The sequence below is a fragment of the Ptychodera flava genome, chromosome 2 (assembly GCF_041260155.1).
Source record: "Ptychodera flava strain L36383 chromosome 2, AS_Pfla_20210202, whole genome shotgun sequence".
NCBI lineage: Eukaryota > Metazoa > Hemichordata > Enteropneusta > Ptychoderidae > Ptychodera > Ptychodera flava.
In genome coordinates, this window is record NC_091929.1 from 13575130 (window position 1) to 13589915 (window position 14786).

The 14786-nt window shown below is 35.0% G+C and overlaps 1 protein-coding gene across 1 annotated transcript in view; it reads left to right on the forward strand.

The window, feature by feature from the left end:
- Positions 1 to 13444, forward strand: part of LOC139115154 (centrosomal protein of 290 kDa-like) — a 61166-nt gene extending 47722 nt beyond the window's left edge. The window contains exons 46-52 of the mRNA XM_070677069.1: positions 5318 to 5485; positions 6535 to 6741; positions 8298 to 8435; positions 9763 to 9929; positions 10422 to 10524; positions 11259 to 11384; positions 11771 to 13444. Of these exons, the coding sequence (XP_070533170.1) occupies positions 5318 to 5485; positions 6535 to 6741; positions 8298 to 8435; positions 9763 to 9929; positions 10422 to 10524; positions 11259 to 11384; positions 11771 to 11929 (1068 nt within the window). The 3' untranslated portion in view covers positions 11930 to 13444. The remainder of the gene's footprint in view (positions 1 to 5317; positions 5486 to 6534; positions 6742 to 8297; positions 8436 to 9762; positions 9930 to 10421; positions 10525 to 11258; positions 11385 to 11770) is intronic.
- Positions 13445 to 14786: the final 1342 nt, after the last annotated feature.

Consider the following 14786-nt stretch of genomic DNA (forward strand, 5'->3'; position numbering starts at 1 on the left):
TATCAAATGAAAGGTATTTGCATGTAGAATACTAAGAGACATCCAAATATTTAACTTCATTTTACTGAAATATTGTCATATTTATATTGAAAAAATATTTTCCCCTTTTCAATAACAATATTTAAAAAAATATAATACAAAAAGCCAAATCGTACAGCATCATCATACGTCATTTGAAAGCTTACTATCTCTACTTCAAGAAAATTGACAATATGGCGCTGTCAAGTACGAACGTGGCCCTTAATTTGCATAATTTACATGGGTACCCTATTTGCATAAATGCGATATAAAATTAGAAATTTATTAACTACTATAAACATCCTTTAAACTATCGAGTGATATATCAAATGAAAGGTATTTGCACGGAGAATACAAAATGGATATCCAAAGAGATATTAAAATGATTTTACTAAAAATTTTTCGTACTAATGTAGAACAATATACTTTCCCCTTTTTAATAACGAGATCATAATAATTTCAACACATAGAACCGCATCACACAACCACATCAAACGTTATTTGAAAGCCTATTATCTCTGTCTCATGAAAAAAGAACGATATGCAGCTGACAAATAGGGCTGTAATGATTTAATTTGCATAATGCAAACGGGTACCTAATTTTCATGAATACAATATAAAATTACAAAAATCAATTGTAAAGTACTCTAAACTTACTTTTCAACTATCAAGTGATATATCAAATGATAGGTATTTGCATGTAGAATAGAATCATGAACTCCAAACGTGTATTCAAAATATTCTTATTGAATATTTTCAATTAAATCGTAAACGTTTTGACTAGTTTATAATATTCAAAATATTGTGTACTAATAACGAATAATGCTAAAGTTTTGGGGATAAATATCTGGATTTGTTTTGCAATTGATTTTTTGTTTATTAAGGATACGAAACTGGAACATTTTCCTGTCTAATTCCCATATAGCTGAACAACAAGAATACATAAAACCAATTGGAACTAATTTGGGATAATTGGGTCTTCATATTTTGCAATTTTCTAAAGCGTGTTTTGTGCTCCATAGTTGAGTGTTGAAATATAACAAGTTACTCTTAAAAAACATTACAAGTAAAAAGAAAAGCAGATGAGCTTAAATTTGCAAATTAAACCGACTTTACTTCACCATCCAATTATCCCAAATTAGTTCCAATCTTGTATAAATAGCTGTGTGTTGAATGACCCTTTTGTATTATTGATGTCATTTTTTGTTTCAATTTCTCTAGAAATCTTGTTTGATGGAGACATCATTGGTTACTACATCTGTGTTACATCTGTATTTTCAGTTCAGTTATGTGGAATATGTAGACGGAAGGCACCATATTTCATTTATCGTATTTATTGTCATATAATGAAGGAAAAGCAACTCAACACACCGTTCATATCTTCGTTGTTTGCATTTTGTGTATGATATTGTGTATATTGTCAGTGTATATTATGTTTGGCTGTTTTATATAAAGTGTTAATTAGCCATGGCGATTATTCTAGTTAAGAGTAAAACACTAGCACCACTTACAAGTTGGTACCTTATGCTAAAAATTCAAGTGAACAAAATGACGCCCACGAGAACGTTCGTGGACCGCCCAATTATAAGTGGATGATGCAGTCCAACCTTTCACAGATCAAAATTCATTGACTATTTTTTCAAATAAATCGTGAAGAAATAAACAACATACATCAAAGATACGACTGATTTTACACGGAAAATTGAGACACTAAAAGTTCCGGCCAATGCGACATTGGTAACACTAGACATTGTTTCAATGTCAACTAATACACAGCACAATGAACTAATGGAATCAGTCGACAGAGCATTAAATCAGGAAAGATCATCAAATGATTGCATAATCAAACAACCAACAACAAAATACATGATAGCTATGCTGAAAATAATCTTGAAAAACAACACTTTCAAGTCAACAGTGAACTTTACCGTCATGTATTTGGGTGCGGTACGAGATCTCCAGTTTTACCAGAAATTTCCGACATTACATTTCACAAGACAAAATGAGAATAATTCAGCTACACACTGAACAAATATCGCTCTGACTGAGATTCAGAAACGATGTATGATTCTCATTGGAACTCAACACGAGCTTAATGAATTCATGTCAAACATGAAAAAATGCATCATACTTTCAAATTTTCGAAAGCTCTTCTCAAGAAATCATATCGTTAGACCTCATTATCTATAAAGGTCATCGGTGGAACAAAGAGGACATTCTCGACTGCAAAACACACACAAAACCAACAGATACATTGCGGTTCACGAAACCAAACGGCAACATTCAAGGGCCTTGTTAAACGCGAAACATTACGATACATTAGAACAATCATGCAACAACAAGGCAATAGAGAATACAAGATATTTTCGAGATAAAAGTAATGAAATGCGACCAAACGATTCTAAATCTTGTTAAATTATTACTAACTTTGGACAATCGGAAGACATTTAAATGTTATTAAATTTTCATTAAATTAATTTCAAAACCTTGGAATCGTAAATAGTAAAAGGGAACCAAAACATTTTCAGGTCCCCTATATGCAGATCGAAATCTCCAAGTACCCCTCTACAATCTCCCAAAATTTTCGAATCCAACCCGAATTCCTCTGCCTCTCACCGTTATTTGTGAGCGTAGCCTAATCACATACATAAGAAACGGAAATATAAGCGTTACGATGATGCCAAACTTCACAAAACCTACAACAGTCCGATCTCCGATTCAAATGAGCGTACACAAATACAGCCTGAACGAACAGTAGACATCCTAGCTTCCGTACTTGAACAAACTGAACTTTCAGTGGAACAACTCGATTGGTACACCTACAATCATTCAATCAGTGCACATGTTTCACCAAAAAAAATGAAGGACTGATGAAAACAGCTCAGTACTCTCAAAAGGTAGCATCAAAGGATCGCAGTGTCACATTAGTCTTGCTACCCCATAGCTATAGGGCAGAACACGTAGATTAGGGTTACGTCTCGCCATGGCAAATCAACACTATACATAAAACGGCCAAACATAACATAATATACACTTACAATATACACATGTACCGTACACAAAATTCAAACAACTAAGATATGAACGATTTTGAGGAGCTGTTTTCTCTTATTACATGTCACCAATTGTGTCTGCTGTCGAATTAATCTTCCCTGCACAGACCTTTGTTCCTGCCAAGGCAGCGATAACTGTGGCAACCCTTTTACTCATGACAATGCTGGTGAAGAAGAGGATGATGAATTCCTACAATTACTAGATTTACTGGAAATGACATGAATGATTTGGATCATGAATCATGCCATTACTTTGACTGCAGCTTACTCTGACACATTGTTTCAGCTACAAAGCTACATTTCAACAACTACAATAGTGTCTTTCGTGTGGATCTTTTTGTTGCATTGATACTTAAATTATTTTTTTAAATACCATTAATGAAAAGAGGAAATATTTATTTCGACAGAAATATGAAAATATTCCGTAAATTAATTTAAATATCACTTTAATATAAATTTTGTGTTTTACATGCAAATACCATCACCACAGACCATATATCACTCGATAGTGTAAAAGTGTGTTTAGAATAGTTAACAATGAATTTTCTAATTTCATATCTCATTTCTGCGCAAATTGCTTACCAGTGTAATTTATGGACATAAGGGGGTACGGCCTTCCTTGATAGCTCCACATTGTCAATTTTCTTCAGGTAGATATAATAAGCTTTCAAATGACGTATGATGTGGCTGTATGATAGGACTCTATGTGTTAACATTAATAAAATATTGTTATTCTAAAGGGGAAAATATTTTTTCCATATAAATATGAAAATATTTCAGTGAAATCCATTTCAATATCTCTTTGAATATTCATTTTGTATTCTACATGTAACTACCTTTCATTTGATATATCACTCGATAGTTTAAACGTATGTTTAGAAAAGTTAACTTTAAATTTATAATACTATATCGCATTTATGCAAATTGGGTATGCGTGTTTATTATGCAAATTAGAGGGTTATGGCCCGATTTGGTAGCTCCAAATTGTCAATTTTCCGTGAAGTAGAGATAATAAGCTTTCAAATGACGTATGGTGTGGCTGTGTGTTGTTGCTGTATGTGTTAAATTTTTAAAATATTGTTATTCAAAAGGGGAAAATATTGTTTTCCATATAAACATGAAAACATTTCAGTATAATCAATTTCAATATCTCTTTGAATATCCATTTTGTATTTTACATGGAAAGACCTTTCATTTGATATATCACTCGATAGTTTAAACGTATCGTTAGAGAAGTTAACAATAAATTTCAAATATTATATCGCATTTATGCAAATTGGGTACCCTTGTTAATTATGCAAATTAGGAGGTTATGGCCCTACTTGGCAGCTCCACATCGTCATTTTCTTAAAGTAGAGATAATAAGCTTTCAAATGAGTATGATGTGGCCGTATGTAAGGTGGGTACATTAAACTCCTAAAATAAGGCCCTTTTTGTGGATTCGCCGCTCGCCTATAAGTGATGCTGGTGTTAATTCAATCAGAAGAGCATGAAGCTGTGGTGAATTTTGATTGTAAAGATTTCATAAAACATATTTTCTGGTAATTTTTGTTCCATTTGTGAAATACACTTTCTCTTTTTTGCTCCCAGAATTCCAATCAAATGCCTACTGATCACCTTTTTAACATGTACAACGTATCAACAATGTCATAGTATATCTTACTGTATGCACAGTGTTGACAAGGCAAATACTTTGCATTTCAACATAATTTAACCCTTCCACCATTGTGGTTTGATCCAATCCAATGATTTTCCATGGTAAAGTTGGACCTCCAGAGAGGGAAATAGGGGTGACAGTGTCAAGGATAACAATATGTTCATATATTTGTGTCATGGGACAAATATATTGAATACTATCGTGAAGAACAACTGTTGGTGAGAATAGATTAACACATTGCAGTATACTTTGGCATATTCAATTTTTTATCACAATGTCATTTAAACATATGGCCAAGATCAAAATAAGAAATTGGAACTCACACAAATTTGTGTTCAAAAAACTTGCTTTATTTGGTGAAAGTCTGGCTTTTGATTACTCTTTACATCAATCTGTGGTTTATTATCTGGTTTGGACAAGATATCAAAACCAGCAGCCACATGATGTGCTGTTCTTCCACTTCAGCAATACGTAAGTTTAGTAATTATCATAAATTAAAGTACACAGCTTGAAACCTCCAGTACTTTGGTTGTTTTTTTAACACCACTGTAGACCTATATTGAAGTTTTTTAATTCTCTCTGTGTGTAGTCTCTTGGCTCCAGTGGCAAGACTATTCCGGAACTGGAAAGGACCATCGGATTGATGAAGAAAGTTGTGGAGAGAGTCCAGTCCGAGAACGAAGAACTCAAAAAAGCACCCGGAGTAGTTAATCATACAAAAGTAAAAGATTTACAAGATGATAATAGGCTACTTAAGGTAACAAAGGTCATATATTCTCAATGTTATACAGTCCAAAATATTAGTGATGTCGTTGATATCTTCAGGTTTTATTGATCTTTCAATTTTAGGCATTTCTAAACTTAAAGGGATACAATCTCGGAACTGCGCTTAAAAGTCGTATGGGACCCATACGACTAATGTAAACACTGTATCCATGGTATGATGGTGATTGATGAAAGTTAAAACATTTTTGTCATAATCTACATCATATAAATTTAAATATTGCAGCTATGATGATGAGGTGCATCTAGATATCGTGGACGAATTACATGTTTTTAAACAAGAAACTGGCACAGGCGCAGTTCCTCATCCGACGGTTACCCTTTAAGCTCTTGTTTTAAGAGCAATCCTTAACATACAATGCACAGTTAGTGTAGGATGAGTAGTAGCTGGACTTGGTTGAATTCTGCTGCATGGCAGTGGTACTGTTGCTTTGAGAAAAATGTTGCATGGGCAAATTTTAGAGAAATATGGCTTCTTAGAACACATGGTAGACTACAGTGTATGTACATGTAGGTATTCAACATGGGGTTTGTGGCCCTGTGTCTGCACAGATTAAATTTACATTGAAATTCAGGGATCATAGAGATTAAAATTCTTTTCCCAAATGCTTGTATTGCCTGCTTAGATAAACAGTATTCCCATAATATGCTTTGTAAAAGCCACTTTTCCATGTAACAAAGTGTCAAGTATCAAGTATGCTAGCTAAGGTTATATATTTGGGCAGGGATATATGTCTTACAGAAAATGAACATGATGCTTGGAAAAGTTTGGTATCAATCATAACAAAATTGACAATACATATCAGGCATATGTTTAGTGTTAGACTGTTTCAACTGTAAGACAAGACTGAAGATAAGTGGACACAGACAGCATTACTTATTAATTACTAGTAACCTAAGGAGTCATTTAGGGTTAAAGTTGTTGATACGGTATAGCTAGAGTGCCCTGGAATTAAAATTATTGTCATTCATATTCAAAGACTTGTATCATCTGATATTCTTTCTTGCAAATGTCCATGACAGGAACAACTGGACAAGATTCGACTACAGTACGGTGGTCAGCTGTCAATGAGATATGAAAGCAAAGAGCTTGGAACCGCCAAGATCATCAGTGAGAATGAAAGACTACGTAAAGAGCAACGGCGTGACAGTGATATGATTGAGAAACTCAAGGTGGAAAAAAGCCAGGTTGAAGTAGAGAGAAACAAACTACTGAAAGATCTTGATGAGGTAAGAAATATTGGAAAGAATTTCTTGAAGAATTCAGTTAAAGTTTACAATCTTTCTTATAATATTTCTAGACTATATCATTCAGACGTGCTTAGGTAGAAGGCATTTGTCGAGAATTTGAATAAATTGTTTTTTGAAGTTAATTTTTCCATTTCTTGTGCATATGCACGAAAGTTCAATTTGTCCTATATGTAGGAGTGTTGCAAGACAAATCTTGGTAACACGGTTTAGGGGACTTAACAGTAATTACAAGGAGATCATGTTTTGCCATTTTTCACACAAGCATTTTCATTTTTGAAGGCTGATGAAATTTTACACGTGCATTTAGCATACAGATGTCGTCATGGAAAATTGCAGTGCATGTATAAACATATATACCGGTATGTATGCATATATATTTATGAGAGAGCTACAATCTTTAAAACAAGTCAATGATATGTCAAAGATATGAAAAGATAACAATGTAGCTGTAACTTTTGATCTTATTTTCATGATTTCTGTTCTAAAAAACAAGACGTTTTCTTCTTCTCACCATAATATTTTGTTTTAGGGTAAAATAGCTATGTTACTTTTGACAAATTAATTCCTGTCAGGACTTAACCCTTTGAGCGCCAAAGTCTATTTTTGTCCCCTACATACAATAAACCCCTGTCAATTTTTCTCAGATTTTTGGCAAAATTTTGAGAAAAAACTGTAGCCAATGACATATGATGGCCATTTGGTCCAAAATTATCAAGAAATTTCAGAAAAATTCATAAAAATGGTAAATTTTGCACTAAAATTTTGGTGGAAGAAAATTACAGTGCTCAAAGGGTTAAGTCAGTGTGAACAACAATATTTGGCATTGTGCACATACAGGTTGAAAAAAATTGAGCGTAATGACAATATGAAAAGAAACTATTTACAAACAGTCTAGGAACAAATACTGTTAAACTCATAAAAAGTGACAGCAAATTAAGTTTGAATAATGATATTTATTATACATCTACCATCAAGAACAATAGAATTTTGCGTTCGCTAAAAAACCGTACGGAACGCCCGTTCCGTAACACGTACGGTGTCAATGCGCCCTATTCCCTGCGGCTGTACCTGTACGTTCACTGTTGAACGGTTTCAAGGGACCCATTGGACAAGTGCCAGAACAAGTCTCGCGCGCTCTGTACATCCTTGTGTAGTTCACAGACTCCACTTGCAGAAGCATGTCCGAGATAGCGTTCCACACTGGCGTGATAAAATCGGAAGAAAATTGTTGACATTGCACGAAAACGGTCACTACTCTGACATTTTGATGCCCCAGTCACGAATGTAAGATGTATAATAATGTTACTACGAAAATACCGCAAAGGATGCACTCAGACATCGGCGCCGCGCGTCGCCCTCAGCTTCGCATCGCGCGATACGCTGCGCCAATGTCCTCGTGCACCCTTTGCGGTATTTTCGTAATAACCTTATAAGATTTACATGTACATCAATTTCCTCAGGTTGGATACTTTTGAGGAGTGTTGTACAGTGTACAGTACATGTATCTTTACTGTTTTAAATCTGTTGAATGGTAGGTGAGAGAGAAGTTAGAGATTGAAGAGGCCCGTGGTCCAAGATTAGAGAAAGCTGACAGCAAGAGTTGGAAGTCTATCGTTGTGACAAGAATGTATGAAGAAAAGATGAGAAACATGGAACAAGACCTGGACAAGAAGGTACACAATTCTTTACCCTTTTGCCAGCATGGTTTGGGCCAAACCCATTGTGATCAGTGGTGATTGTGGACCTGTTTACTGGGCATTAGGGTGAACAGGTTAATGCCCTGACCTTGCCAAAAGGATGTCTGATGTGATCTTATGTGCTGGTATGTTAATGGAATACACACGTACATTCTGTGCAAAACTCACAGTTTTGTCGATGATGTCAATGCCCTTTGGCACACCAGCTCAGTTTCTGTTTTAATCCATATATCCTTTGACTGCTGTGACTGCCATGTAGAGCATGTGCCAGATTCATAAATACTTATGTCGATCAATACCCAACATAAATATACAATCATCTATATCTTTGGACACAGAGAGATCGTCCATGGAAATCTATACATGAACTGCTAGCACTGGGTTACAAAGCTTGTACTACCCCCCTAGAAGATGTGACTGCAGAGAGTCATGTCCATGTTCAGCTATTTACATGAACTTGTGACTATAAATGTCACTGTACTCAATATGAATGGGTAATGAAGGTGTAAAAGAAAGCTGGTGATATCAGTATTCATATGGTAACTGGAGTTCAGAGGGGTAACAAACAGGTAGTGCAGAGGGAAGATTTAACCTTTTCCTACCAGACAGTATCACTTCCCCATCTGCCAAGTCATTAAAGAGGTATTGAGCCAAAATCACCAGGTGGCTTGGCATGTTGCTGCAGCTTTAGTATGTGTGTTTTTTTCAGGGGGCTTCAAATGTTCAAGTGTTTGTTTAAATGCACCATATGGGACATATTGTGCTTCATATATGAACTTGCAGGAAAAGGGTTACTTCTCTGGAGTTAAAGTGAATGCTATTTGCCATGGGTTTAGAGTGGCTTGTAAATGTCAATAATTGTAACTTGAACTGCGTTGCCAATTTTTAATTTTTGTGGAGAAAGTTGATAATTACTCATCTTTCTGAAGAAATGTCATGACAAAAAGTAATGAAGAGTCTGATTTATGGTGAACTTATAACATAGTCTAGTATTCAGCTGTGTAGGTCAAAGTGACAATACAGCAGTCAATGATTTGTTGTTCTAGAACAGAAAATGGAGCACTAGTAAGCTAATGGATTAGCTAAATCCCCGGGATGAGATTGTGCTTTGGAAAGTTATCTGTTATCACAATTTTGCATACATTATCCTTATCATGCAAAGAGGCATTTCAGCATGTTTACTGATCTGATGAAAACAGCACTAGTAAGTTTTGGGAGTGCACTAGTTTTGGCATAGCCCCAAGTGAAAATTTTCAAGTAGCCTTTTCTATCCATCAACATTTATGGATTTGTTCTTGCACAGAGTGCCATGGTACAAGACATGAAGATACTTCTCAAGGAGTCTGCTGAGAGGGAACAGACATTGATGCACGAGTGTGAATTACTTAAAGAAAAAGTCAACGTCTTGGAGAGATACCCAAGTAATTTGAAGACGGACAGTGATGTTGTCAGGGAATTTCAACAAACTAGGCAAGTCTGTTTTAGTTTTTATTCATCCAGCTGAGGTTTTTCGTGATATATATATATATATATATATAATATATATATATATATATATATATATAGCATTGTCATTCACGTTCACACACCAGGCTGCGCGTATTTGCATAACTATTGTTTATGTTGTGCAAATACGCACAGCCTGGCGTCAATGTAAGTGAGTGACAATGCTATACCAATCAGAAAATGGTCCCTGCCATATCACGTGATGAAAGCGCCAAGCTTGGCACTTTTTTCCCATGATTCAAAACACATTAAGTTGATAAAGCCCTAAAATGCAACTTCCACCACTATGTTTGTCTGCTTTTGTAAAAAATCACGAGAGGTATGAATAGCGAGAATGGCTTTTCCTGAATAAGCGACCCAAAAGCTAACACATATGTAAATATCAGCCTTGTGAACTTCCATTTTAAAGGAATATTACTGCACCTGACAATTGTGTAACTCTTGTTTGTTTCATAGATTACGAGTGGATCGTCTTGAGAATGAGAAAGCTGAATTGTTGAATGAATTGAAGTCACTACGCAGACATTCAAATCCACTGGCTGGCACACCAGCAGATGTGGTGAGTCTCTTCACAAAAATTTTGTGAACATGTTTGTCAAAACATTTTATTTTCTGTGAAATTTGTTGTAGCTGACATACACGTAAAAAAAACCCTTCATCGTTAGTAGCCATTTCCTCAACAAACAGACCCCTACTCTGATGCGATACTGTGATTTTCTTTCCTGCAACTAAACAAGATATCAAGAAAAACACATTTTAACAGTTTTAAAAGACCAAGTTAAAGTTAAGCCCAGACCATTTCTGTCAAAACATGAACTAACTTCCATGCGTATTATCGAGTATTCAACGTTCAGTCAACTTAGGAATCACGTGAAAATTCTTTGTATGCCCTACACCAACACATGTAAAATGTAAGAAATTTATATTTCAGGCAGAATTTTCTCTTGACTCGATTTTGAGTCAATTTAGGAAGTTTAGAAATTTCTGTGTGTAAGCCCTATGCCGGAATATCTGTAAAATTTTCTCAAGTCAGGTACACCCCAATTTAGCTGAGGGAGTACACCGATATATACCTAGGCAATCTTAATCAAATTCAGAATTTATAGCTTTTGCAGCGAGTGATCAAAGATGGCATGACATAGGCCTGGTATAATGCTGTGTGTCCGTAGGGCTGTTTAGCGTACACAAAATCTATTATTCTCTATGGTGGATGTATAGTGATTTAATTTACTCTTGTTTTACTTTGTGTGCACAATGATCACACTTTGGTATATCTTGCTTTTTCAATACCAGGGTCAAGACGAGATTGTCGAAAAAGTTCGCAGTTATGACAAAATGTTAGCCGAGAATGTTGAAGTGCGAACCGATATGAAATCGTTACAACTAGAAAGAGATCAACTTCGCCAAGAAAATGAAAAGGTATGAAGACATGGCAGTTTTTATCTTGTCATGGTCACTATTTTCCCGCCAAAATTTTTGTGCAAATTTTACCAATTATTTGTGAATTTTGTGTAATTTTTTTGACAATTTTGAACCAAATGGACATTACTTTTCATTTGCAATAGTTGTTGATGAGAATTTGGGAAAAATCCTCAAAAAAAATTAACTTATTACATTTTATAAAGGTGGCAAAAATTGACTTTGGCACTCAAAGGGTTAACTATCAAACACCTCTTTGATAGGTACAAAGCTCTACTTGATAAATATTGTTCATCTTTTAGACATATGGTATACAACAACATCAATTACATTGGTCATTTGAGCAGACTTTTTATCTTATTCCTGACCAATGTTTATTTACACAGTTCCGCAAAGAGCTGGAACAGTTTGGCCCAGAGTTCTTTGAAGAAATAGAAGACTTGAAATACAACTACCGTGAAGCTGTGCAACGCAACGTACAGTACGAAGATCAGCTGACACAACTCTCAAAACAGTTTGGTGTGCAAGTGAACATTCCACCTTGAATAACCAAATAAACCTCAGCCTTTCACCAAATACCAAGACCAGCTTGCTGCTTGACATCTGCAGTGGAATCTCTGAACTCTGATTCATGCTTCTAGTCAGTTTTTAGTTGAGACTTATGATAGTATGCACCTTGAAAGTAGAAGATTTAAACTTTTGCTCAAACTTTCCTCAATGAAACTTACAGCCATACTTATACCAAATCAAGAATTAAAATGAGGGTTCAGCATGCGAAGTTGGCACTATAGAAAAAATTACCCAACAGGGACTGATATTTCAAATCCCAGTATTAACTTTACAGGAAAAAAATAAATTTCGATTTTTCAAAAAACCGTAACAGTGAAAGTTTTTCTTACTCCAAGAGCTTTAAAATGAGTTGCCATAAATGGGTAGATCAAAAAATTTGTGAAAATTTTCAGTCCAATCATCCTTCCCTTAAGCACATTCTACCTTAGTAAAAAACAAAGATGTAGATCCAAAGTTTGAAACTTACTTTTCTCAAACTTGATATTTCAGCAAAAGACACTATTCATACATTGATAAAAAGTTATTGAACCTGTATTGATTTCATTAATTTATTTTGCTTTGATCAGCATTTACAGAATGTTGTAGTTTACTGATTTATGATCTGTGCTGTAAAATGACTTTTTTTATCATTGAGAAAACAATTTTTTACAAATTTACGTATATGATCATTTGACCAGAAAAATTCATAGATTGACTCTAAAATTCATGTATGTGATGATGAAACAGAAGACAATAGTGTTGCACACTGAATATTGGTATCCGTGCTCTACTGGTGTGGCTGAAAGAAATGCAAACAAACAGATTTTGTGCAGAAAAGAAATCCAAACAAACAAATTTTGATTGATTTATCAAGCCAGATACGGGAAATGAAAAATGAATGAAGCATTATTTGTACTGTTGAATTAGTCAATAGCCTTCGGTTGTATTAATATTCAAATTATTTTGTGACTTGTAATTAATGTATGGACAATTGATAATGTGTAACATTACATTTACCATTTGGTATGTCATTGATTAAAAAAAATTCACCAGTATATTTTTATGTCAAATGAAAGAACTCTGATCAATAATTTATTGTGCCCCATGTTTTCACACTTACTTTTAAACTTAGAAACTACAAAATGAAAATTAACGCCCATTGGCATAATGTTGTCTGGTCACACATAGCTTTAATCTCATTGGTTTAGATTGAAGTCCTGCACATTGTACTAATTTGCATAATGGTGCCATTTAGATTGTGTATATTTCAAGTCATACAGGCTGATATATTGTCATGTATATAATTTGTACGGTAAAATGCAGAAGGCAGTTTACTCCGAAAAGGCACCTTGATAGTGTTTAAACCTGATATACTTAACAACTTTCTTACCACCTTGTAAGTGTAGAAATAGTACTGAAACCCGAACTTTATCTACCGTCCTATAAATGACACAAGTATTACTTGATGATGTCTCCTTTATGCTCATCATAATAAAAATTATTATCACAGATTGAAGATTGTTTTATTGAGCTCACAGTTGGTATATGTATATGTACAAAAGATAGCTTAAACGGTAAGTCAGTGGTGTCTGTATGTCTGTATGTATGTAATTACGGTATGTGTGGATATCCATGTCCATCCACATCAAAAACGCCAAAACAGCAGTTCCTACTATCTCAGTATTTGGTGTACAGGTTAACCCAGGGGTCGAGATATGAATTTGTTCAATTGAACATATCAATGTCAAAAATATGCAAATGAGGTAAAAAAAGGGATAACCCTGCAAATTTCTAAGACTCCACAGGCCAGATTTCGTTGAAATTTGGTATGTAGGTTCTTTATGATGACTTAAGTTAGATTTGTTCAAATTATGGTGAAATTTTTATGGTTGTATTTTGGGGGCAATTTGTCCTGTTTTGGTAAAATCTTCTCTGAAACTGCTCATTCCATTGCTTTCAAACATGGTATGCATGATCGGAGGCTTAGCCTCTGTTTGATTTTTTCAAATTGTCATGACATTTTCATATTTGTATTTCTGGGGCAATTTCTAAAAATTGTTATGAAATTTCGTATTTGTATTCTGAGCCAATTTTTCCGATCTTTGGTCAAAAAATCATTTTCTCTGAATTAGCTATTCTGATTGCTTTGAAACTTGGTATACATGTACCTTGAGGCAGCCATAGTTGAGTGTCTTCAAAGTGTGGTGAAATTATCAGGTTTGTATTTGGGGGCAATTTTTCCCCGTTTTTGGTTAAAAAATTTCTCTCATTAGAATGCAGAGTTTAAAGGGGCAGTTCTCAATCCCTTGTTCTCGCATTAGTTATGCTGACATTTAGTATTTACAACGTTCTGGCCCATTGTTTTCATTTCAATTTGTTATCATATTGGCCAATTTGCTGCCAGATATAGTTGCTAAATGGCCTGTCCCTTTAAGTGTATCACCGAGGAAACCCATGGTTGTATATAACAGTGAGCAACCATTTGTTGGCCTGACCGATCAGTATGATGGACAACCCATGGCCAACATCAATCTTGTCCCTCTTTTGCATTTTGCTGTTTGGATGACAGAAGCTGTATAAATTTAAAGGGTATGTTAAACCTTATCCCACAAACAAGTTTGATTTTTAGTCCCCACGGACACCGTCCGGGGGGACTTATAGGTATGGTCATGTCCGTCCGTCCGTTCACGCAGATATCTCAGACATGCCCTGGTCAATTTCTTTCAAACTTTGCACAAGGACAGTACCCTACCCCATACAGATGCACGTCGATTTGTTTCACAATGCGATGAAATTTGGCCGTGTTAGAGGACTTTTTAGTTTACACCTCCATAGACTCCCATGTATAAGTCA